Below are 24,701 nucleotides of genomic sequence, written 5' to 3'. Positions count from 1 at the left end.
CAGTACATCGACCCCTGTATGGCAGATCCTTCCAATTCACTTTATTCCTTGCATGTCTCTCACCCTCCTGTATGTTCAGGCCCAATCACTCAAGATATTTTTCACTCCATCCTTCCACCTCCAGTTTGGTCTCCCACTTATCCCTGTTCCCTCTACCTCTGACACATATGTTCTCTTTGTCAACCTTTCCTCACTCATTCTTTCCATATGTCCAAATCATTTGAACGCACCCGCATCTGTTCTCTCAACCACACTCCATTTATTACCACACATCTCTCTTACCCTTTCATTACTTACTTGATCAAACCACCTCACTTCACACATTGTCCTCAAACATTTCATTTCCAACATATCCACCCTCCTCTGTACAACCCTATCTATAGCCCATGCCTCACAACCAAATGATATTGTTGGAACTACTATTCCTTCAAACACTCATTTTTGCTCTTTGGGGTAATGTTCTTTCCTTCCACACATTCTTCATCACTCCCAGAACATTCACCCCCCTCCCTCACCCTGTGACTCACTTCAACTTCCATGGTTCCATTCACTGCCAAGTCCACTCCCAGATATCTAAAACACTCCAACCTTTCTCCATTCAAATTTGCATCCCAATCAAGATGTCCAAATACATCATACATATATTTTCCTGTGTTTTTTTGCATATACTAGATCATGCACACTACTGTAACCTCTTGCAGTACAAATATATACACATGAACATGTTCATACTTGCTCACCATCATACATTAAGGATGCCTGCCACCCCTCCCCACAGGAAACAGCTCAATGCAAGAAAGAAAAGAAAAAGAAAGATAACATACACATTCCTCCCCCCCACACCTGATTGTTGCCCCTTGCATCAGCAAGATAGCACCAGGAAACAGACAAAGAAAAGCTTCATCCAGTCACATCCATACATGAGCAGTTGTGTGCAATGCTCCAAAAATGCAGCTCCCTATTCATATCCAGGCCCCACAGACCTTTCTATGGTTTACCCCTCACATTTCTCATGCCCTGCTTCAGTCCATTGACAGCACGTTGACACCAGTGCATCACATCGTTCCATTTCTCTTTTTAACCTTGAAATGAGCTAGCCATAAAGAATTTCATTTTGTATCATGTATGCAATTTTACAATAAAGACATCTTATCTCTTCACTCTATTCTGTGCATGCCTTTCACCCTCCTGCATTTTCAGGCCCTGATTGCTCAGAATAATTTTATCTCCATCCTTCCATCTCCATTGGTCTCCCCATTTGCCCTATTCCATCTACTTCTGATGCATATATCCTCTTTGTGAACTTTTCCTTGCTCATTCTCTTCATATGTCCAAACCATTTCAACACACCTTCTGCTCTCACCCATACTTTTTATTACTATACATCTCTCATACCCTTTCAAAACTTACCTCGTACCACATATTGTCTTCAAACATTTCATTTCCAACAAACCCACCTTCCTTCACATAGCCCATGTCTCGCAATCATAGAATATTGTTGGGACTACTATTCCTTGAAACCCATTTTTGCCCTTCCAGATAATGTTTTCTCTTTCCGCCTACTTTTCAGCACTTCCAGAATATTTGACCCCTTCCCCACCTTAAGACTCTTTTTTGCTTCCGTGGCTACGTTTGTTGCCATGTTCATTCTCGGGTATCTAAAACACTTTGCTGCCTCCAGTTTTTCTCCATTCATACTTCATCTCAACTTACTTGTCCCTCAACCCTGCTGAACCTAATAACCTTGCTTTTATTCATTCACTCTCAACTTTCTCCTTTCTCACACTCTTCCAAACTCAGTCACCAACTTCTGCAGTTTCTTACTCAAATGAGACACCCACACTGCATTATCGGCAAACAACATATGACTCAGTTCCCAGGACCTCTCATCCCCACAGACTGTATACTCACCCATCTCTCTAAGACTCATGCATTTACCTTCCTCACCACCCCATCCATAAGCAAATTGAACAACCAAGGTGACTTAACACACCCCTGCTACAAATCAGCCTCCACTTGGAACCATTCACTCTCCTCTCTTTGTACTTGTACACATGCTTTATACCTTGATAAAATTTCTCACTGCTTTTAGCAACTTATCTCGCATACCATATATAATTAATACCTTCCACAAAGCATTTTTATCGACCCAGTCATATGCCTTCTCCAGATCTATAAATGCTGTGTAAAAATCCATCTGTTTTCATGATTGTTTCTCACACATTCTTTGAAGCAAATACCTGATGCACTCATTCTCTACCACTTCTGAAACTACAGTGCTCCTCTCCAGTCTGATGTTCTGTACATGCATTTATGCTTTCAGTCAATACTGTTCGAGAAAATGTACCAGGTATACTCAACTGACTATATCTCTGTAGTTTGAACACTCACCTTTATCCCACTTGCCTTTATGCAGTGGCAGTATGCATGCATTTCATCAGTCCTCAGGCACCTCACCATGATCCACACATTCATTGAATATCCTTAACAACCAGTCAACAACACAATCACCCCTTTCTTAATAGATTCAGCAGCAATACCATCCACTTTTCATCTTATGCGAGGCTTTCAACACCTCTCTTCACCAAACCACTTTCCATGACTCTCTCACCTTACATACCACCTTGACCTAAACACCTTACATCTGCCACTTTATCATTAGACACATTTGACAATCCTTCAAAAGACTCACTCCATCTCCTCCTCACTTTATCATTACCTGCTAGCACTTTTGCTCCTTTGATGTTCCCATTTATTCATTTGTCTTTTGCACGGTATTTACCTCCTTCCTAAACTTTTTATTCTTCCTAAAGTTCAATAATATTCTCTCACCCCAGCTCTCATTTGCCTTCTTTTTCACCCATGCACCTTCCTCCTGACCTTTTACCACTTTCTTGTATCCATCTCCCAATCATTTTTACTCCTTCCCTGTAAGTACCACTCAAATGCCTGTTTTTTCTTTCACTAGCAAGTTCTTAAACCATGGCTCACTACCCTTCCTAATCTGCCCACCTCCCACCTTTTGTGTGGCGCATGCAGTGCATGTACTTGCCATCACTGCTTCCATAAATACCTTTCATTCCTTGCCCACTCCCCTCACTTCATTTGCTCTCAACTTCTGCCATTCTATACTAAATCTCTCATGGTATTTCTTCATATAGGTCTCCTTTCCAAGCTTGCTTTGTGCATCATTGTGTATGTCTGCTCAGCTTGTTCGGTCTGTGCTTTGTCTCAGCAGCAATGAAAGAGATTTGGCTATTACTTCTTTCATTTTCTGTCGAAAGATTGCTAAAATCTCATCAGACCATGGAGCTGAATTTTCTTTAAGTTGATAATTTACTTTAGATATATCGTAGATATATCGCTTTCTGATAAGTTTATATCTGAAAGTGCATGCTCATCATAACCATTAATGCTTCATCTACATTTCTTCATGCACTGTTTTACTAAACAGTGACATATGGCTCACTAACATTTGACATATTCTTTTATGGTCACTTCCATAACTGTCATCTTTGAATGGTCCAGTCTCTGACTTTTTGTTCTATTCTTTGTTCATGTAAGCAAATAGGACTTTTAGGTTTTGGTCCATGCACTGTACTGCATTTTCTTCTTTTTAATGTCTGCACCCCATTGTGTGATTCAGTTATTTTTTTTGTGCACCTTATTATTTTCTTCCATTTTCTTCTGTTCATCTACTATTTTCTGTTCCTTGGTATTTTTCTTTTCATGTTATACTTTCTTTTACTTTGTATTCATTTTTTGATGATTTCTTGTATGTGCTCGTAAAAGATTGCCATGTTTGATTTTGCATGACTGCTAATCAGACTGTCCAATCATTATCTATTTTTTATTTGATTAGTTAGATGTTAAAGTTCCCTGACATATATACATCTTATTTATTTCATCTTGTCTGAATGTATCCAATTTATGCCGTAATTAGTGTACTCTTCGATCATATTATGGTCAGAGATACTCGCTTTTGTGACATCGTCTGTAATTAATCCTGTGTCATTTGCAAAAATTAGATGAATTGTGTTGTCATTTTTTTTGTTAGCTTTCTTATAATATGTGTTGGGTTGTAGGCCTTGCATAAACTAATTAGCCTGTAAAATTGTCCTCTTTCTCTTACCAAGGCATTGTTTTTATATATCATACATTGAAATTCCAATCCATGATTTTCCCATTTTACAAAACTGGAATTGAAATATCCTGACCACATCATTGTCATTTCTGGCTAATCACTCTCCCAGAGTATTCCTTTAACTTTTTTAGTGTGTGAGACCTTGTTTTGTCACTCTGCTAAACTTATCAGAGCTCCACATCAAGAGAATTGTAAAAGACATAGTGTCTGCTGGCATTTGTTAGAATTGCATTTAAGTATATGGATAGGGAAATGTTTTGTAAACTATTCACTTTATATAGTCCACCAAAACTGAATTATGCTTCTCAGGTCTGATGAGTTGGCCATATGAAGCACAAAGATTCAACTGAGAGAGTCCAGAGATGGCACATAAATTAATGTAGCAGAGTTACAAGAGAGAGACTGAGGGTTACATTATTGCCCACCATGGAGGAGAAATACAGTCTTAAACTTGTAAATCAGGTGGACAACATTGACAGTGAACAGTCCTTTATGAGATACAGTGAGAGTAATCAGAGGCTGTAACATGAAGCCTGGCAAAAAGAATGTTGGAAAAGATGTGAAGAACTGTTTAGTGTAAGGTTGGATGGTTGGGATAAACAAAGCAATTTTGAAAGCTACCTGATGGTTAAAAGTATTTGAGATGAGGCCCTACAAGTGTATAACTTTTTTCATACTGTACGGAATGCGTGCATAGTGCCATTGTACAAAGGCAAAGGGGATAAGAGTGAGTGCTCAAATTACAGAGGTATAAGTTTGTTGAGTATTCCTGGTAAATTATTTATTTATTTTTATTATACTTTGTCGCTGTCTCCCGCGTTTGCGAGGTAGCGCAAGGAAACAGACGAAAGAAATGGCCCAACCCCCCCCCATACACATGTATATACATACGTCCACACATGCAAATATACATACCTACACAGCTTTCCATGGTTTACCCCAGACGCTTCACATGCCTTGATTCAATCCACTGACAGCACGTCAACCCCGGTATACCACATCGCTCCAATTCACTCTATTCCTTGCCCTCCTTTCACCCTCCTGCATGTTCAGTCCCCGATCACACAAAATCTTTTTCACTCCATCTTTCCACCTCCAATTTGGTCTCCCTCTTCTCCTCGTTCCCTCCACCTCTGACACATATATCCTCTTGATCAATCTTTCCTCACTCATTCTCTCCATGTGCCCAAACCACTTCAAAACACCCTCGTCTGCTCTCTCAACCAAGCTCTTTTTATTTCCACACATCTCTCTTACCCTTACGTTACTCACTCGATCAAACCACCTCACACCACACATTGTCCTCAAACATCTCATTTCCAGCACAGCCATCCTCCTGCGCACAACTCTATCCATAGCCTACGCCTCGCAACCATACAACATTGTTGGAACCACTATTCCTTCAAACATACCCAATTTTTCTTTCCGAGATAATGTTCTCGACTTCCACACATTCTTCAAGGCCCCCAGAATTTGCGCCCCCTCCCCCACCCTATGATCCACTTCCGCTTCCATGGTTCCATCCGCTGCCAGATCCACTCCCAGATATCTAAAACACTTCACTTCCTCCAGTTTTTCTCCATTCAAACTCACCTCCCAATTGACTTGACCCTCAACCCTACTGTACTTAATAACCTTGCTCTTATTCACATTTACTCTTAACTTTCTTCTTCCACACACTTTACCAAACTCAGTCACCAGCTTCTGCAGTTTCTCACATGAATCAGCCACCAGCGCTGTATCATCAGCGAACAACAACTGACTCACTTCCCAAGCTCTCTCATCCCCAACAGACTTCATACTTGCCCCTCTTTCCAAAACTCTTGCATTTACCTCCGTAACAACCCCATCCATAAACAAATTAAACAACCATGGAGACATCACACACCCCTGCCGCAAACCTACATTCACTGAGAACCAATCACTTTCCTCTCTTCCTACCCGTACACATGCCTTGCATCCTCGATAAAAACTTTTCACTGCTTCTAACAACTTTCCTCCCACACCATATATTCTTAATACCTTCCACAGAGCATCTCTATCAACTCTATCATATGCCTTCTCCAGATCCATAAATGCTACATACAAATCCATTTGCTTTTCTAAGTATTTCTCACATACATTCTTCAAAGCAAACACCTGATCCACACATCCTCTACCACTTCTGAAACCACACTGCTCTTCCCCAATCTGATGCTCTGTACATGCCTTCACCCTCTCAATCAATACCCTCCCATATGATTTACCAGGAATACTCAACAAACTTATACCTCTGGAATTTGAGCACTCACTCTTATCCTCTTTGCCTTTGTACAATGGCACTATGCACGCATTCCGCCAATCCTCAGGCACCTCACCATGAGTCATACATACATTAAATAACCTTACCAACCAGTCAACAATACAGTCACCCCCTTTTTTGATAAATTCCACTGCAATACCATCCAAACCTGCTGCCTTGCCGGCTTTCATCTTCCGCAAAGCTTTCACTACCTCTTCTCTGTTTACCAAATCATTTTCCCTAACCCTCTCACTTTGCACACCACCTCGACCAAAACACCCTATATCTGCCACTCTATCATCAAACACATTCAACAAACCTTCAAAATACTCACTCCATCTCCTTCTCACATCACCACTACTTGTTATCACCTCCCCATTTGCGCCCTACACTGAAGTTCCTATTTGCTCCCTTGTCTGACGCACTTTATTTACCTCCTTCCAGAACATCTTTTTATTCTCCCTAAAATATAATGATACTCTCTCACCCCAACTCTCATTTGCCCTTTTTTTCACCTCTTGCACCTTTCTCTTGACCTCCTGTCTCTTTCTTTTATACATCTCCCACTCACTTGCATTTTTTCCCTGCAAAAATCATCCAAATGCCTCTCTCTTCTCTTTCACTAATACTCTTACTTCTTCATCCCACCACTCACTACCCTTTCTAATCAACCCACCTCCCACTCTTCTCATGCCACAAGCATCTTTTGCGCAATCCATCACTGATTCCCTAAATACATCCCATTCCTCCCCCACTCCCCTTACTTCCATTGTTCTCACCTTTTTCCATTCTGTACTCAGTCTCTCCTGGTACTTCCTCACACAGGTCTCCTTCCCAAGCTCACTTACTCTCACCACCCTCTTCACCCCAACATTCACTCTTCTTTTCTGAAAACCCATACAAATCTTCACCTTAACCTCCACAAGATAATGATCAGACATCCCTCCAGTTGCACCTCTCAGCACATTAACATCCAAAAGTCTCTCTTTCGCACGCCTGTCAATTAACACGTAATCCAATAACGCTCTCTGGCCATCTCTCCTACTTACATAAGTATACTTATGTATATCTCGCTTTTTAAACCAGGTATTCCCAATCATCAGTCCTTTTTCAGCACATAAATCTACAAGCTCTTCACCATTTCCATTTACAACACTGAACACCCCATGTATACCAATTATTCCCTCAACTGCCACATTACTCACCTTTGCATTCAAATCACCCATCACTATAACCTGGTCTCGTGCATCAAAACCACTAACACACTCATTCAGCTGCTCCCAAAACACTTGCCTCTCATGATCTTTCTTCTCATGCCCAGGTGCATATGCACCAATAATCACCCACCTCTCTCCATCAACTTTCAGTTTTACCCATATTAATCGAGAATTTACTTTCTTACATTCTATCACATACTCCCACAACTCCTGTTTCAGGAGTATTGCTACTCCTTCCCTTGCTCTTGCCCTCTCACTAACCCCTGACTTTACTCCCCAGACATTCCCAAACCACTCTTCCCCTTTACCCTTGAGCTTCGTTTCACTCAGAGCCAAAACATCCAGGTTCCTTTCCTCAAACATACTACCTATCTCTCCTTTTTTCACATCTTGGTTACATCCACACACATTTAGGCACCCCACTCTGAGCCTTCGAGGAGGATGAGCACTCCCCGCGTGACTCCTTCTTCTGTTTCCCATTTTAGAAAGTTAATACAAGGAGGGGAGGATTTCCTGGTAAATTATGTGGGAGGATATTGATTGAGAGGGTGAAGGCATGTACAGAGCATCAGATTGGGGAAGAGCAGTGTGGTTTCAGAAGTGGTAGAGGATGTGTGGATCAGGTGTTTGCTTTGAAGAATGTATGTGAGAAATACTTAGAAAAGCAAATGGATTTGTATGTAGCATTTATGGATCTGGAGAAGGCATATGATAGAGTTGATAGAGATGCTCTGTGGAAGGTATTAAGAATATATGGTGTGGGAGGCAAGTTGTTAGAAGCAGTGAAAAGTTTTTATCGAGGATGTAAGGCATGTGTACATGTAGGAAGAGAGGAAAGTGATTGGTTCTCAGTGAATGTAGGTTTGCGGCAGGGGTGTGTGATGTCTCCATGGTTGTTTAATTTGTTTATGGATGGGGTTGTTAGGGAGGTGAATGCAAGAGTTTTGGAAAGAGGGGCAAGTATGAAGTCTGTTGGGGATGAGAGAGCTTGGGAAGTGAGTCAGTTGTTGTTCGCTGATGATACAGCGCTGGTGGCTGATTCATGTGAGAAACTGCAGAAGCTGGTGACTGAGTTTGGTAAAGTGTGTGAAAGGAGAAAGTTAAGAGTAAATGTGAATAAGAGCAAGGTTATTAGGTACAGTAGGGTTGAGGGTCAAGTCAATTGGGAGGTGAGTTTGAATGGAGAAAACCTGGAGGAAGTGAAGTGTTTTAGATATCTGGGAGTGGATCTGGCAGCGGATGGAACCATGGAAGCGGAAGTGGATCATAGGGTGGGGGAGGGGGCGAAAATTCTTGGAGCCTTGAAGAATGTGTGGAAGTCGAGAACATTATCTCGGAAAGCAAAAATGGGTATGTTTGAAGGAATAGTGGTTCCAACAATGTTGTATGGTTGTGAGGCGTGGGCTATGGATAGAGTTGTGCGCAGGAGGATGGATGTGCTGGAAATGAGATGTTTGAGGACAATGTGTGGTGTGAGGTGGTTTGATCGAGTGAGTAACGTAAGGGTAAGAGAGATGTGTGGAAATAAAAAGAGCGTGGTTGAGAGAGCAGAAGAGGGTGTTTTGAAATGGTTTGGGCACATGGAGAGAATGAGTGAGGAAAGATTGACCAAGAGAATATATGTGTCAGAGGTGGAGGGAACGAGGAGAAGAGGGAGACCAAATTGGAGGTGGAAAGATGGAGTGAAAAAGATTTTGTGTGATCGGGGCCTGAACATGCAGGAGGGTGAAAGGAGGGCAAGGAATAGAGTGAATTGGAGCGATGTGGTATACCGGGGTTGACGTGCTGTCAGTGGATTGAATCAGGGCATGTGAAGCGTCTGGGGTAAACCATGGAAAGCTGTGTAGGTATGTATATTTGCGTGTGTGGACGTATGTATATACATGTGTATGGGGGTGGGTTGGGCCATTTCTTTCGTCTGTTTCCTTGCACTACCTCGCAAACGCGGGAGACAGCAAAAAAAAAAAGAAAAAAAAACAAATGGGTAATATCAAGTATCTGAAAAACATGACCTTTGATCTGACTTTACATATGAAACAGGTCATATGCCATTTTTCTCAGATACTGGTTGGTTATATGTAGAACCTTCTTCCATAGAAATTTGTGCGTCAAGTGAGGATCCTTTTTCCTTGTATAGTTATTTTTACATAACACTTTGTAATCCCCTTGTGTATTTTTCCCGAGGTGTCTGGTCTGCTTAGTCACATTTGTCCTTAAATCCATTCTACTCATAGGTTGGTTTAGGAAATGCAGTCATCTTGGTTATCTTAGAGATACCTGCCATAAATTTGAGTGATTATGATATGTGATAATCTCTTTTCTTTCAGGTAAAAGTTCAAGGTGAACCAACACGTCGTGGTGAAGTCATGTATGTTGGAAAGGTACATTTCAAACCAGGCATATGGGTTGGCATTAAGTATGATGAACCTCTTGGCAAGAATGATGGAAGGTATGAACTTCTTTTATGATTTTGATTGTATTATGTCCTAGGTGAAAGAGCTCAGCCTGAAGGTCCCCCAGAAAACAAGTTGTTCTACATAAATTCTCACATAGGAAAAGCTTGGCCTTGCAAGGGGCTATTGTATTCAAGCTTTTGGGGCAACCCTTTTCCCCCAGTGTTTCATGGCATAGTAATGGTTGAGGTGTGGGACCAACAAATTAGTGGGCCATGTGATATGACTCACCCATTATGATTTAGGGTTTACCTTTGTCCAGGAATCACTTCCAACAATCCTAACCCTGTGAAAACATTAGTTTTTGTGAAAAAAAACTTTTCCAAAGAATTGAGTTAATAGAGCTGCTACTTGTGAAACACCAGATATGGTCAGTTGGGACAGAAACTGTTAGCATAAGTTTGATTGACTGACCAACACCTGACCCCTGGCAGCACAACCCCAGGGTGAGAATTAGGATTTTTATAGGTACAACACCATTCTAGTTCCTACCTCTGTGTAATTCACCTGTGAGGGACTCACACACAAAGTCTCAATAAGAGAGATAAAACTAGACAGAACATAATGTCAGTTGGGAAAGGGAAAAGAGAAAGAACACTTGACCACGTAAACACCGGAGAAACTGACAGGTGGTCTTCACAAGTTGGAATGCTATGTGTGTAGTAACTAACCATAAAATTGAACCTGTATACATATCTCATGAAGGCATACTAAGTGTCACATATTGCTGTCAGTTATGTTTTTGAATGCCACCCATCTTAACCCCTTATCTGTTCCCCAAAGTTTCATTTCCATCCCTGTAACTCTCAGTTTTCCAAGTTGTTTGAAAATATGTTATGTGACCTTACAGTTTCAAAGAAAGTTGAGAGTAAATGTAAAGACAAGCAAGGTAATTAGTTTAGCAAGTGGTAAAAGACAGTTTAGTTGGGTTGTGAGTGTGAATGGAAAATACTGGTAGGAAGTGAAATGGACATGACTGAAAATGGAATCATGGAAACAGAATTGAGTCATAAGATGGATGAGGAGGCAAAGATCTTGGGAACTATGGAAAATTTGTAGAAAGATAGGTCGCTACGTGGTAGGGCAAAAATGAGTGTTTGATGGTATAGTAGTCCCAACTGTGTAGTGTGAATGCTAAGCATGGGTTCTAGATGAGAATATATGGAAGAGGGTGAATGTGTTGGAAGTGAAATGTTTGAGGATAATATTTGGTGTGAGGGGTGTTTATCAAGTAAGTAATGATAGGGAAAGGAATAGGTGCAATCATAAGAAGAATATGGTCGAGAGAGCTGAAGAGGGTATGCTGAAATGATTTGGACATATGGAGAGAATGAGTGAGGGTAGGTTAACAGAGAGTATTGAAGTGTAGGAGGAGAATAAATTAGAGACAGAAAGGATGGAATGAAAACTCGAGACCTGAACATGCTGGAGGGTGAAAGGTTGTGCAAGAGATAGGGTGAATTGGAGTGATGTGGTATAAAAGCAGTTATGTGCTGTCAGTGGACAGAACCAGGGCTTGTGAAGCAGCCATGGGAAACCACTGAAAGATCTGTGGGGCCTGGTTGTGGATTGTGGCTGTGGTTTTGATGCATTACATTACAGGTAGAAAATGGATGTGGGTGGATAAGGCCTTTTCTTTGTCTTTTCCTTGTGCTATTTTGCTGATACGGGAAATGGAGAAAAAGTGTAAATGGAAAGAAAAATATTTTCAAGGACATTCTTTTATTCTATCTATCTGTCTATGTACATCTCTGATGCCTGTTGCCACCTGGAACTCCCTTAGTGGGATGGCTATGGTAGTAAAATCTCCGTAACTAGTGAATTCCAGTGCACTTCTTAGCCTTTAGTGCCTCACCCTTAACAGGCCACTGGCTAAGGGCAACTCTGGTACAATATATGCAGAGGCACCTAACTATTGTTCTTACTGACTGCTACTACCTAATGATCCTTTCTAATATTCCACTTACGGCCTCTTTGTAATGTTTGTACCTGATACCCCTGCTTAAATGTTCCTACCAACTATTTATATCTATTTCTCTTAACATTTTGCCAAATGGCAGGTTTAGCGCATATTGCTGTCTGCAGGAAAATATAGTTACCTCTTAGAGTTGCAACGGATTGTCACTTGCTTTTATAACGCCCTAAAGCCGAGTAACTCAAGTGATTGCATACTTTAAGCCCTAGCTTCGTTGATTGCATATCCAGTATAGTCCAACCAACAGCTGAGAGTCGGAAGTTGTCCAGTTACGTTTACTGGTACAGTAGGGCAACTACCAAAGAGCAATCCCCAGGACTGAAGCTCAGCGGCGGTGTCCATCTACTGACTGTAGTCCTCTCCTTCCTTCGGGCGGTAGTGCTGTGCGACTAGAGCCGGAGCGTCCACCCTTGTCACGGGTTTTCGCTTCGTAGTACCCGTCACGCATAACCCATTCCTCAGTGAATAGCGTGCCAGCCTCTGTTGGTATGTTGGGTACCAGCTACAGTCACGTGGGAATGGACGACGACCGTTCACCCACTTGCCCACATTGTGGGAAGACCTTTGCCAGCTTTCGGGACTATAGGGTCCATGAAAGGCAGGCACATGCCAACTCCTTTCACCAGGAGTTGGCGACCAGGCATGTTGTGTCCAAGGCTCGACGGTCTGACGAGGAGGTGGAGCTTCTCGCCAGGGCTGAGGCCGGGATGGCAGCTGGTGCCTCTTTAGTTGCCGGACAGGGCTTGAACCAGCAGTTGCAGGAGATTGTTCCCTCTAGGACAGTTGAAGTGATCAAAGGTCTCCGACGCAAAGCGTCGTATAAGACCAGGATTCAGGAACTGACCTCAAACTTAGATCTTCAGGAGGATGACGAAGGCGAGGTGATGGATGGGGTGCTGACTACGAGGCTTGTCCCACCCACCAGGCTAAGCACCACGCGGGGTAACATAACGGAAGATGCCCCGCATACAGGGATGTCTGTGAGGGCGGATTCCAGTGGTGAGACGAACATTCCTCCCACGGTTTTATCTGTCCCTGTTGTCCCGCGGGTTCCCCCCAACCCCAGACAATTGCTTCCTTTGTGGCGGAGACTGTCACATACCTCGACTTTAGGACCTGGCCCCACAAATCCATTGTGGGGTGAGGACATCCTAAATGCAGCCCTCGACCATTTGCATCAGGGTGACAGCCTTGCCGCGATCAGGGGAGCCTCAGAGCACGCTACTTATGTGGTAAGCTCCTGTTGCTCACCCGACGACCGTCAGAATTGTGGTGGAGATGGTCTGAGGCAGTGAGCGAATTCTGGCTGCGTACGCCAAGCGGAGGAGGTTCCTTTGCGTGGAAACTGGCTTAGAAGAGAACAATATCGGAAGGTACAGAGGCTCTATCGTGAGAATAGGTCTTTGGCTGCTGGACTGGTCCTTAAAGGTGCCTGGGAGGTACTGCCAGCCTCGGTTGGGCCGGAACGCCTCAATCCCTTTTGGGGAGCTCTCTTCTCTCGGCCATCTGAGCCGGACACACGTGCCATTACCGATTGTGACCAAGAATGTGGACAGCTAGCAGAGGTTGTCACCATAGGCGAGGTAGCACACCACTTCAAAGCCACTCGAACATCTGCCCCTGGTCCTGATGGGATGTTGACGAGACTACTGAAGTCCATTCCCCCAAGGATCCTGGCCAAAATGTTTAACCTGTGGTTGGCTACGTCCACTCTTCCAGAGCCACTGAAGGCCAATTGTATGGTGCTGATACCCAAGGTATCCAATCCTACAGAACCCAAAGACTATAGGCCGATCACCATCTCCTGTGCCATAGTCCGTCTGCTCCATAAGATCTTGAGCAGCGGCATCTCGAGCCTCATCCAGATCGATGATGCTCAAAAGGCATTCGTCCCAATAGACGGATGTCTTGAGAACCTCATGATCTGGGATGCCATCGTTGGTCGTGTGCGGGCACACACCCACGGTGTGCACCTGGCATTCCTCGACATGGCCAAAGCATTTGATAGTGTTAATCATAGCCTCCAGCAGGCAATGAACGTGATGGCCGAGACCCTTGCGGGGGGCGGACTTCATGTAAATCTGGGAAAGTGTTGTACCCTCAGCATGGAGGTTGACGGCAAACGCAAGACTTGGTACGTCAATGAAAATAGGACGTTCCAAGTCTTGGGCAGTGCTGTCGGCTCCATGAGCACTGAGGACGAGTATAAGTACCTTGGCATCCTTGTCAGAGCTAAGGGGCAGCAGAAGTCCTACGGTGCCCTGCTAGAAGAGGGGCTCCTTAATATCACCAGAGCCCCTCTAAAACCTCAACAAAGGATTGCGATGCTTGTGGGACATTTGGTGCCCAAGCTCATGCATCAGCTGGTGCTGGGTGAAGCCTATAAGATGCAGCTAGCACGCATGGACAGGCAAGTGCGGGTGGCAGTTCGCCGCTGGCTGCGCCTAGCCCATGACGTGCCCTGTGCATACTTTCACTTGGCAGCTGGAGATGGTGGGCTGGGTATACCAGACTTTGTCTTGACCGTCCATCTAAATAAACAAGCGCGGTTCGAGAAATTACTCACCTGGACCGTCCCAGTGATGCATGCGGCAGTCCGGGAACCTGCAGTGTTGAGCAAGCTGCAGCGCTGGGCCGGACCTGCATGCATTGCTGGTCGGCAGGCGGGTAATAAGACCGAACGCCTGCACACATGGAGGGCCAATCTGGTCAGTACCGTTGACGGAGCGGGTCTCACTCCATCTGCTGCCATGCCTCAGGTTAGCAGATGGGTTAATAGTGGGAACCGTTTCCTATCCGGTTCTGACTATGTGAAGGCTGTCCAAGTCAGGATTGGCGCGCTACCCACCCCAGCCAGGGCGTCCAGAGGCTGGCCTGAGATCAACGGCCTTTGTGACACCTGTCAGAAACCTGGGACACTTGGACTTATCGCACAGATGTGTCCTCGTACCCATGGGGGGAGGGTTAAACGGCACGACAACATCAGTGCCTATTTGGCCGGATGGTTGAGGCAGAGGGGTTACGAGGTGTTCTGCGAGCCCCGCATTCCTGTTGTGGGGTCCTTTAGAAGCCGGACATCGTGGCTTCCAAAGGTACAGAGGCCTGGGTCATAGACACACAGGTCTCTGGAGTCCACTTCACACTTTCGGCTGCACACCAGCATAAGTGCAGCTACTACAGCACCCCAAAAGTCCTACAAGGTGTACGGGATCTTACCGGTAAAGGCACCGTGCACATAACATCTGCCACGGTAAACTGGTGAGGTGCATGGTGCCAAGAAAGTGCGGGTGCTCTCGTTGAGCTAGGGCTGACACACCAGGACCTGGAGGTGTGCAGTGTCAAAGCCCTAACCTGGACCCATTCCCTTTACCGGATGTGGTTCAAGAGCACAGGGTAACAATCGGGCCTGCCTTGTCCATCTGGAGTCGGCCACCGGGCAGGCTAAAGGTCATCTCCCCTTTGCTGGCTTAGGGTGTGCGGGACTAGGCTGTTCTCCCGTGGCTCCCGGGCAGGTATCAGTTCCTGAGGACGGGTTGTCGGGCGGGTGGTGGACGCCTTGGCGGGGTTGCCCATTGCTCCTGTCTGACAGGCCGTACTGGAAGGTTGAGCAGTGCTGGGAGGTCACTGTGTTTCCGTTGGTAAGGTATTTATCGAACCATCATCTTACTGCCACCTCTCAACTTAATTCTACCTATGCTATCAGCAGTTTGATCTGGCATCTTCCTCTTATTGTGTCCATACAGTCTTCCTTCAATTAAACACTTCTTTCACTATCTATACGTAGTTAGGTCGCTTACCGACAACCACCCATGTTGTGTAGTTTTTCACACAAAAAAAAAGAAGCACAGAATTAGAAAGTAGTTAGATCTTCCTGCACGTCCCAATCACTAATTGGGAATCTATGAAGAGAATAGCAGTGCCTCACCCTTAACAGGCCATTGGTTGAGGGCAACTCTAGTACAATATATGCAGAGGCACTTAACTATTGTTCTTGCAGACTACTACTACCTAATGATCCTTTCTAATATTCCACTTACTACCTCTTTGTAATGTTTCTACCTAATACCCCTGCTTAAATGTTCCTACCAACTACTTCTAATCTATTTCTCTTAACATTTTGCCCAATGGCAGGTTTAGCGCATATCGCTAACTGCAGGAAATTATAGTTACCACTTAGGTAGCATCGAAATAATTCTACCTCCGTATTCCTTTTGTGTCATAGAAGGCAACTAAAGGGGGCAGGAGTGGGGGCCTGGAAACCCTCCCTTCTCTTGTATTTTCAAAGGCTCAGAGTGGGGTGTCTGAATTTGTGTGGATGTAACCAAGGTGAGAAGAGAGTAGAGGTAGGTAGCATGTTTGAGGAAAGATACCTGGATGTTTTGGCTCTGAGTGAAACGAAGCTCAAGGGTAAAGGGGAAGAATGGTTTGGAAACTGCGGGAGTAAGGTTAGGGATTGGTTAGGGGACAAGAGCTAAGGAAGGAGTAGCATTACTCCTGAAGCAGGAGTTATGGGAGGGTGGTGATAGAGTGTAAGGAAGTAAATTCTAGATTGATGTTGAGAAAACTGAAAGTGGATGGCAAGAGATGGGTGATTACTGGTTCTTATGCACCTCGCTATGAGAAAAATGATCTTTAGAGGCAAGTATTGTGGGAACAGCTGAGTAAGTGTGTCAGCAGTTTTGGTGCACAAGACCAGGTATTAGTGATGGTTGGTTTAAGCGTGAAGGTAAGTAATTTGGCAGTTGAGGGTATAATTGATGCGCATGGGGTGTTCAGTGTTATGAACGAAAATGGTGAAGAGCATTTGGAGTTGTATGCTAAAAAAAAGACAGGTGATTAGGAATACCTGCTTGAAAAAAAAGATGTACACAAGTATATAGACATGTAAAAGAGAGATTTTTAGATGTAAATGTGCTAAGAGGGGCAGCTGGTGGGGTGTCTGATCTCTATCTTGTGGAGGTGAGGGTGAAGATTTATATAGGTTTTGGAAGAAGAGGAGACTATGTTGGGAAGAAGAGAGTGGTGAATGTATGTGAGCTTGGAAAGGAGACTTGTGTGAAGAAATACCAGGAGAGATGGAATGTAGAGTGACAGAAGGTGAGAGCAAATGAAGTGAGGGAAGTTTGTGAGGAATGGCAGGTATTTAGTGAAGTAGTGATGGCATGTGCAAGAGATGCATGTGGCATGCAGTAGGTGTAAGGTGGGTAGATAAGAAAGGGTAGTGAGTGGTGGGATGAAGATGTAAAGTTTCTAGTGAAAGAGAAAAAAGAGGCATTCAGGTGATACTTACAAGGAAGGAGTGCAAATGATTTGGAGATGTATAACAAAGTGGCAGGATGGCAAGAGGAAGGTGTGGGGGATGAAAAAGAGGGTGAATGAGAATTAGGGTGAGAGGGTATCATTAAACTTTAGGGAGAATAAAATGTTTTGGATGTAAATAATGCATGAAAGACTAGAATATATGGAAACATTGGTGAAGGGGGCAAATGGGGAAGTGATAAAAGGTAGTGATGGAGTGAGTATTTTGAAAGATCATTGAATGTGTTTGATGATAGAATGGTAGATGTAGAGTGTTTTGGTTGGGGTGGTATGCAGAGTAAGGGAGGCATGGAGAGTGGTTGGTGAGAAGAAAAGAGGTGAAAACCTTGCGTAAGATGAAATGCAGCAAGGGTGCTGGAGTTCATTGTATTGCAGTTTGATTTATTAAGAGGGAGACTGTGTTATTGATTGGTTGGTAATGATATTCAGTGTATGTACAGATCATGATGAAGTGCCTGAGGATTGGAGGAATGCATGTATAATGCCATTGTATAAAGGCAAAGGGGATAAGGTGTGTCTTCAAACTACAGAGGCATAGATTAGTTGAGCATACCTGGTAAATTGTATGGGAGGCTATTGATTGAGATGGTGAAGGCGTGTACAGAGCATCAGATTGGGGAAGAGCAGTGTGGTTTCAGAAGTGGTAGAGGATGTGTGGATTGGGTGTTCGCTTTGAAGAATGTGTGTGAGAAGTACTTAGAAAAACAGATGGATTTGTATTTGGCATTTATGGATCTACATAAGGCATATGATAGGATTGATAGGGATGCTTTGTGGAAGAATATATGGTGTGAGAGTTAAGTTTCTAGAAGCAGTGAGATGTTTTTATTGAGGTTGTAATTCATATACAAATAGGAAGAGAGGAAAGTGAATGGATACCAGTGAAGGTTGGTCTGTGGCAGGGGTGTGTAATTTCACCATGGTTGCTTAATTTGTTTATGGATGGGGTGGTGAGGGAGGTAAATGCAAGAGTCTTGGAGAGAGGGGTGAGTATGTAGTCTGTTGGAGGTGAGAGGGCCTTGAAGCAAGTCAGTTGTTGTTCGCTGATGATACAGCACAAATATCTGATTTGAGTAAGAAGCTGCAGAGGTTGGTGACTGAATTTGGAAGAGTCTGTGAAAGAAGTTGAGAGTAAATGTGAATGAGTGAGGTTATTAGGTTCAGCAGGGTTTAGGGACAAGTTAAATGGGATGTATGTTTGAATGGAGAAAAATTGGAGGAAGTTATGTGATTTAGGTGTTTGGGAGTGGAATTGCAAGCGAATGGAACCATTGAAGCAGAAGTGAGTCATAGGGTGTGGGAGGGTGCAAAGGTTCTGGGAGTGATGAAGAATGTGTGGAAAGAGGGACATTATCTTGGAGGGCAAAAATGGGTATGTTTGAAGGAATAGTAGTTCCCACAATATTATATGGTTACGAGGCATGGACTATAGATAGGGTTGTGCGGAGGATGATAGATGTGTTGGTAATTTAATGTTTGAGGCCATATGGTGTGAGGTGTTTGATTGACTAAGTAATGAAATGGTGAGGGATAGAAGGTGGATGTGTTGGAAATGAAATGTTTGAGGATAATATGTGGTGTAAGGAGGTTTGATCTAGTAGGTAATGTAAGGGTAAGAGAGATGTGTGGTAATAAAAAGAGTGTGGTTGAGAGAGCAGAAGAGGGTGTGTTGAAATGGTTTGGACATATTGAGAGAATGAGAGAGGAAAGTTTGATAAAGAGGATATGTGTGTCAGAGATGGAGGGAACAAGAAGTGGGAGACCAAATTGGAGATGGAAGGATGAAGTGAAAATGATTTTGAGCGATCAGGTCCTTAATATGCAGGAGGATGAAAGGTGTGCATGGAATAGAGTAAATTGGAATGATATGGTATATTTGGGTCAATGTGCCATCATTTGAATGAACCAGGGTATGTGAAATGTCCGGGGTAAGCCTCTGAAAGGTCTGGGGCCCAGGATGTGGATAGGGAGCTGTGGTTTTGGTGCATTACACCAGGGTATGTGAAATGTCCGGGGTAAGCCTCTGAAAGGTCTGGGGCCCAGGATGTGGATAGGGAGCTGTGGTTTTGGTGCATTACACATGACAGAATGCATATAGATGTGAACAAATGTAGCCTCTCTTCGTCTGTTACCCGGTGCTGCCTCACTGAAGCAGGAGGTGGCGATGCTCTTTCTTCTGGGGCAGTGTGGCACCAGAAATGGATGGAGACGAGCAAGTATGAATATGTACATGTGTATATATGTGTATGTATTTATTTATTCATTTATTATGTATAATTGCTATTTCGTGTATCAGCATGGGAGCACCAGGAAACAGACGAAGAATGGCCCATCCACTCTTATATATGTATTTTTTCTTTTTTTTTCTTTTAAACTATTTGCCATTTCCCGCGTTAGCAAGGTAACGTTAAGAACAGAGGACTGGGCCTTTTTTGGAATATCCTCACCTGGCCCCCTCCGTTCCTTCTTTTGGAAAATTAAAAAAAACGAGAGGGGAGGATTTCCAGCCCCCCGCTCCCTCCCCTTTTAGTCGCCTTCTACGACACGCAGGGAATACGTGGGAAGTATTCTTAATCCCCTATCCCCAGGGATAATATATATATATATATACATATATATATTATATATATATATATAATATATATATATATATATATATATATATATATATTTTTCACTCATCTTTCCACCTCCAATTTGGTCTCCTCTTCCCTCATTCCCTCCACCTCCGACACATATATCCTCTTGGTCAATCTTTCCTCACTCATTCTCTCCATGTGCCCAAACCATTTCAAAACACCCTCTTCTGCTCTCTCAACCACGCTCTTTTTATTTCCACACATCTCTCTTACCCTTACGTTACTTACTCGATCAAACCACCTCACACCACACATTGTCCTCAAACATCTCATTTCCAGCACATCCATCCTCCTGCGCACAACTCTATCCATAGCCCACGCCTCGCAACCATACAACATTGTTGGAACCACTATTCCTTCAAACATACCCATTTTTGCTTTCCGAGATAATGTTCTCGACTTCCACACATTTTTCAAGGCTCCCAAAATTTTCGCCCCCTCCCCCACCCTATGATCCACTTCCGCTTCCATGGTTCCATCCGCTGACAGATCCACTCCCAGATATCTAAAACACTTCACTTCCTCCAGTTTTTCTCCATTCAAACTCACCTCCCAATTGACTTGACCCTCAACCCTACTGTACCTAATAACCTTGCTCTTATTCACATTTATATATATATATATATATATATATATATATATATATATATATATATATATATATATATATATATATATATATTTTTTTTTTTTTTTTTTTCATACTATTCGCCATGTCCCGCGATAGCGAGGTAGCGTTAAGAACAGAGGACTGGGCCTTTGAGGGAATATCCTCACCTGGCCCTCTTCTCTGTTCCTTCTTTTGGAAAATTAAAAAAAAAAAACGAGAGGGGAGGATTTCCAGCCCCCCGCTCCCTTCCCTTTTAGTCGCCTTCTACGACACGCAGGGAATACGTGGGAAGTATTCTTTCTCCCCTATCCCCAGGGAATAAATAGTTGGGCCATTTCTTTCGTCTGTTTCCTTGCGCTACCTCGCAGACACGGGAGACAGCGACAAAGTATAAAAAAAAAAAAAAAAAAAAAAAAATATATATATATATATATATATATATATTTTTTTTTTTTTTTTTTTTTTTTTTTTTTTTTTTTGCTGTCTCCCGCGTTTGCGAGGTAGCGCAAGGAAACAGATGAAAGAAATGGCCCAACCCACCCCCATACACATGTATATACATATGTCCACACACGCAAATATACATACCTACACAGCTTTCCATGGTTTACCCCAGACGCTTCACATGCCCCGATTCAATCCACTGACAGCACGTCAACCCCGGTATACCACATCGCTCCAATTCACTTTATTCCTTGCCCTCCTTTCACCCTCCTGCATGTTCAGGCCCCGATCACACAAAATCTTTTTCACTCCATCTTTCCACCTCCAATATATATATATATATATATATATATATATGGTTTCAGAAGTGGTAGAGGATGTGTGGATCAGGTGTTTGCTTTGAAGAATGTATGTGAGAAATACTTAGAAAAGCAAATGGATTTGTATGTAGCATTTATGGATCTGGAGAAGGCATATGATAGAGTTGATAGAGATGCTCTGTGGAAGGTATTAAGAATATATGGTGTGGGAGGCAAGTTGTTAGAAGCAGTGAAAAGTTTTTATCGAGGATGTAAGGCATGTGCACGTGTAGGAAGAGAGGAAAGTGATTGGTTCTCAGTGAATGTAGGTTTGCGGCAGGGGTGTGTGATGTCTCCATGGTTGTTTAATTTGTTTATGGATGGGGTTGTTAGGGAGGTGAATGCAAGAGTTTTGGAAAGAGGGGCAAGTATGAAGTCGGTTGGGGATGAGAGACCTTGGGAAGTGAGTCAGTTGTTGTTCGCTGATGATACAGCGCTGGTGGCTGATTCATGTGAGAAACTGCAGAAGCTGGTGACTGAGTTTGGTAAAGTGTGTGAAAGAAGAAAGTTAAGAGTAAATGTGAATAAGAGCAAGGTTATTAGGTACAGTAGGGTTGAGGGTCAAGTCAATTGGAAGGTGAGTTTGAATGGAGAAAAACTGGAGGAAGGAAAGTGTTTTAGATATCTGGGAGTGGATCTGGCAGCGGATGGAACCATGGAAGCGGAAGTGGATCATAGGGTGGGGGAGGTGGCGAAAATTCTGGGAGCCTTGAAGAATGTGTGGAAGTCGAGAACAGTATCTCGGAAAGCAAAAATGGGTATGTTTGAAGGAATAGTGGTTCCAACAATGTTGTATGGTTGTGAGGCGTGGGCTATGGATAGAGTTGTGCGCAGGAGGATGGATGTGCTGGAAATGAGATGTTTGAGGACAATGTGTGGTGTGAGGTGGTTTGATCGAATAAGTAACGTAAGGGTAAGAGAGATGTGTGGAAATAAAAAGAGCGTGGTCGAGAGAGCAGAGGAGGGTGTTTTGAAATGGTTTGGGCACATGGAGAGAGTGAGTGAGGAAAGATTGACCAAGAGGATATATGTGTCGGAGGTGGAGGGAACGAGGAGAAGAGGGAGACCAAATTGGAGGTGGAAAGATGGAGTGAAAAAGATTTTGTGTGATCGGGGCCTGAAGATGCAGGAGGGTGAAAGGAGGGCAAGGAATAGAGTGAATTGGAGCGATGTGGTATACCGGGGTTGACGTGCTGTCAGTGGATTGAATCAGGGCATGTGAAGCGTCTGGGGTAAACCATGGAAAGCTGTGTAGGTATGTATATTTGCGTGTGTGGACGTATGTATATACATGTGTATGGGGGTGGGTTGGGCCATTTCTTTCGTCTGTTTCCTTGCGCTACCTCGCAAACGCGGGAGACAGCGACAAAGCAAAAAAAAGAAAAAAATGTATGTGTATTTTGTTACAACAATATTATATGGTTGTGAGGCATGGGGTATAGATAGGGTTGTATGGAGGAGGATGGATGTGTTGGAAATGAAATGTTTGAGGAAAATGTATGGGATGAGGTGGTTTGATTAAGTAATGAAAGGGTAAGAGAGATGTTTGGTAATAAAAAGAGTGTGGTCGAGAGAGCAGAAGAGGGTGTGTTGAAATGGTTTAGACATATGGAGAGAATGAGTGAGGAAAGATTGATAAAGAGGACATATGTGTCAAAGGTGGAGGGGACAAGGAGAAGTGTGAGACTAAATTGTAGTTGGAGGGGTGAAGTGAAAAAGATTCTGAAAGACTGGGGCCTGAACATACAGGAGAATGAGTGGCATGCAAGAAATAGAGTGAATTGTAATGATGTGGTATTCCAGGTTGGACATGCTGTCAGTGGACTGAACCAGGGCATATGAAACATCTTGGGTAAACCATGGAAAGGTCTATGGGGCCTGGATCCACATAGTATCTATAATCCTAGCTGGGTCAGACAAGGGGACTTGTCTATGTTAGGAAGGAAGAAGTCAGCAAACTTCAGCTGGAGTTGGCACATCTCTCTGTGTCTATGGTCCAAAAGATAATTAAGTGCTTTGGCACCAATAACTAGGGTATGATGATATATTCACCAAGTGGAGCATGTTGATTGGTCAGAGGGTGGACCCAAGCAGAGCCATGCTGCCACTACCTAACAAGAGGTTATGAGGGGTGAGAGACACTTACCTCTCCATTACAATAGGGGCTTTGAGAGGTTTTTATACCCCAGAGTTCCAAACCTCTCATGGATTGTGGGGCAAACCTGCCCTGGAGAGATAATATCATACCATTTTGAAAGGAGTTTTGCAAAATATTCTAATGAAGAAATCAGATACTCATAAGCCAGAAGCTATCATCTGAATCCAAAATAAAGTGCTGTAGTAGATACTTTGATTGAATTGGTCTGATTTCATGAGGACTGCAGAACTGCACTGGATAATCATCCGAGCACTAACTGAATGATTTTATCTTCATCATGACTCGTACATGAGTTTCATTGATAATTTCATTGGGATAGATTACTGGAATAGATCCCCCAAATAACATCCTTAATAGTTGTACTTTGAACTACATGGAGCCAGTCTTTTTAATTCTCATCTTCAAATTTCTAAACTTTCTCCTTTGATGTGAGGTCAAAGGGAGCCCTGCTGAACTTGAAGTGCATGGCACCGCCAGATAATGTGCTGGAAAGATTGATGTATAGCTCATGCATAGTATGTGCTTATCTGTTTATATCTTTGATGCCTCATCCCTTCTGGAATTCCCTTGAGGGGATGGCCATGGCACATGAGTGTCCATACCTGGAGAACTCCAGTGCTGCTTCCTAACCTTTAGTGCCTCACCCCTAACAATGCCACTGTCAGAGGTCAACTCTAGTGCAGTTCCTACTTAATGTTCCAACCTACTACTTGTACCTAATACTCCTATGTAATATTCTTATGTACTACTTCTACCTGATACTCCTGTCTTATATTCTACTTACTACTATCTATTGCTTCAACTATTTTGCCAAAAGATTAGGCTAGTGCATAGTCCTCACCACTTAAAGAACCAAAAATAGATTTTTAGTGAACTTTTAAAGCTTTGAATGCACATTGTAGCCTGTGTACACCAATGTTAGCATTTTGAAGGATGCACATTTTAGCCTGTGTACACCAATGTAAGTGTTTTGAAGGATGCACATTGAAACATTCATGCACCAGAATGTTTAAACCTTTCTTGAGCATCTCTGCTTGGACAAAGAGACTAGTTATGTGTGACCCTAATTTTGACTATATGTCAGAGGCCATGAATTTAGGTG

General features: G+C 43.3%; 1 protein-coding gene across 1 annotated transcript in view; it reads left to right on the top strand.

Moving 5' to 3' along the window:
- The window catches only part of Tbcb (tubulin-binding cofactor B), a 173,326-nt gene that overhangs the window by 133,121 nt on the left and 15,504 nt on the right, over positions 1 to 24,701 (top strand). Inside the window, exon 6 of the mRNA XM_071663795.1 lies at positions 9,970 to 10,091. Within this exon, the coding sequence (XP_071519896.1) occupies positions 9,970 to 10,091 (122 nt within the window). The remainder of the gene's footprint in view (positions 1 to 9,969; positions 10,092 to 24,701) is intronic.

Source organism: Panulirus ornatus, chromosome 7 (genome assembly GCF_036320965.1).
Source record: "Panulirus ornatus isolate Po-2019 chromosome 7, ASM3632096v1, whole genome shotgun sequence".
Classification (NCBI taxonomy): domain Eukaryota; kingdom Metazoa; phylum Arthropoda; class Malacostraca; order Decapoda; family Palinuridae; genus Panulirus; species Panulirus ornatus.
The sequence above is the reverse complement of the archived record's forward strand: the minus strand, read 5'-3'. Positions and strand labels throughout refer to the sequence as shown.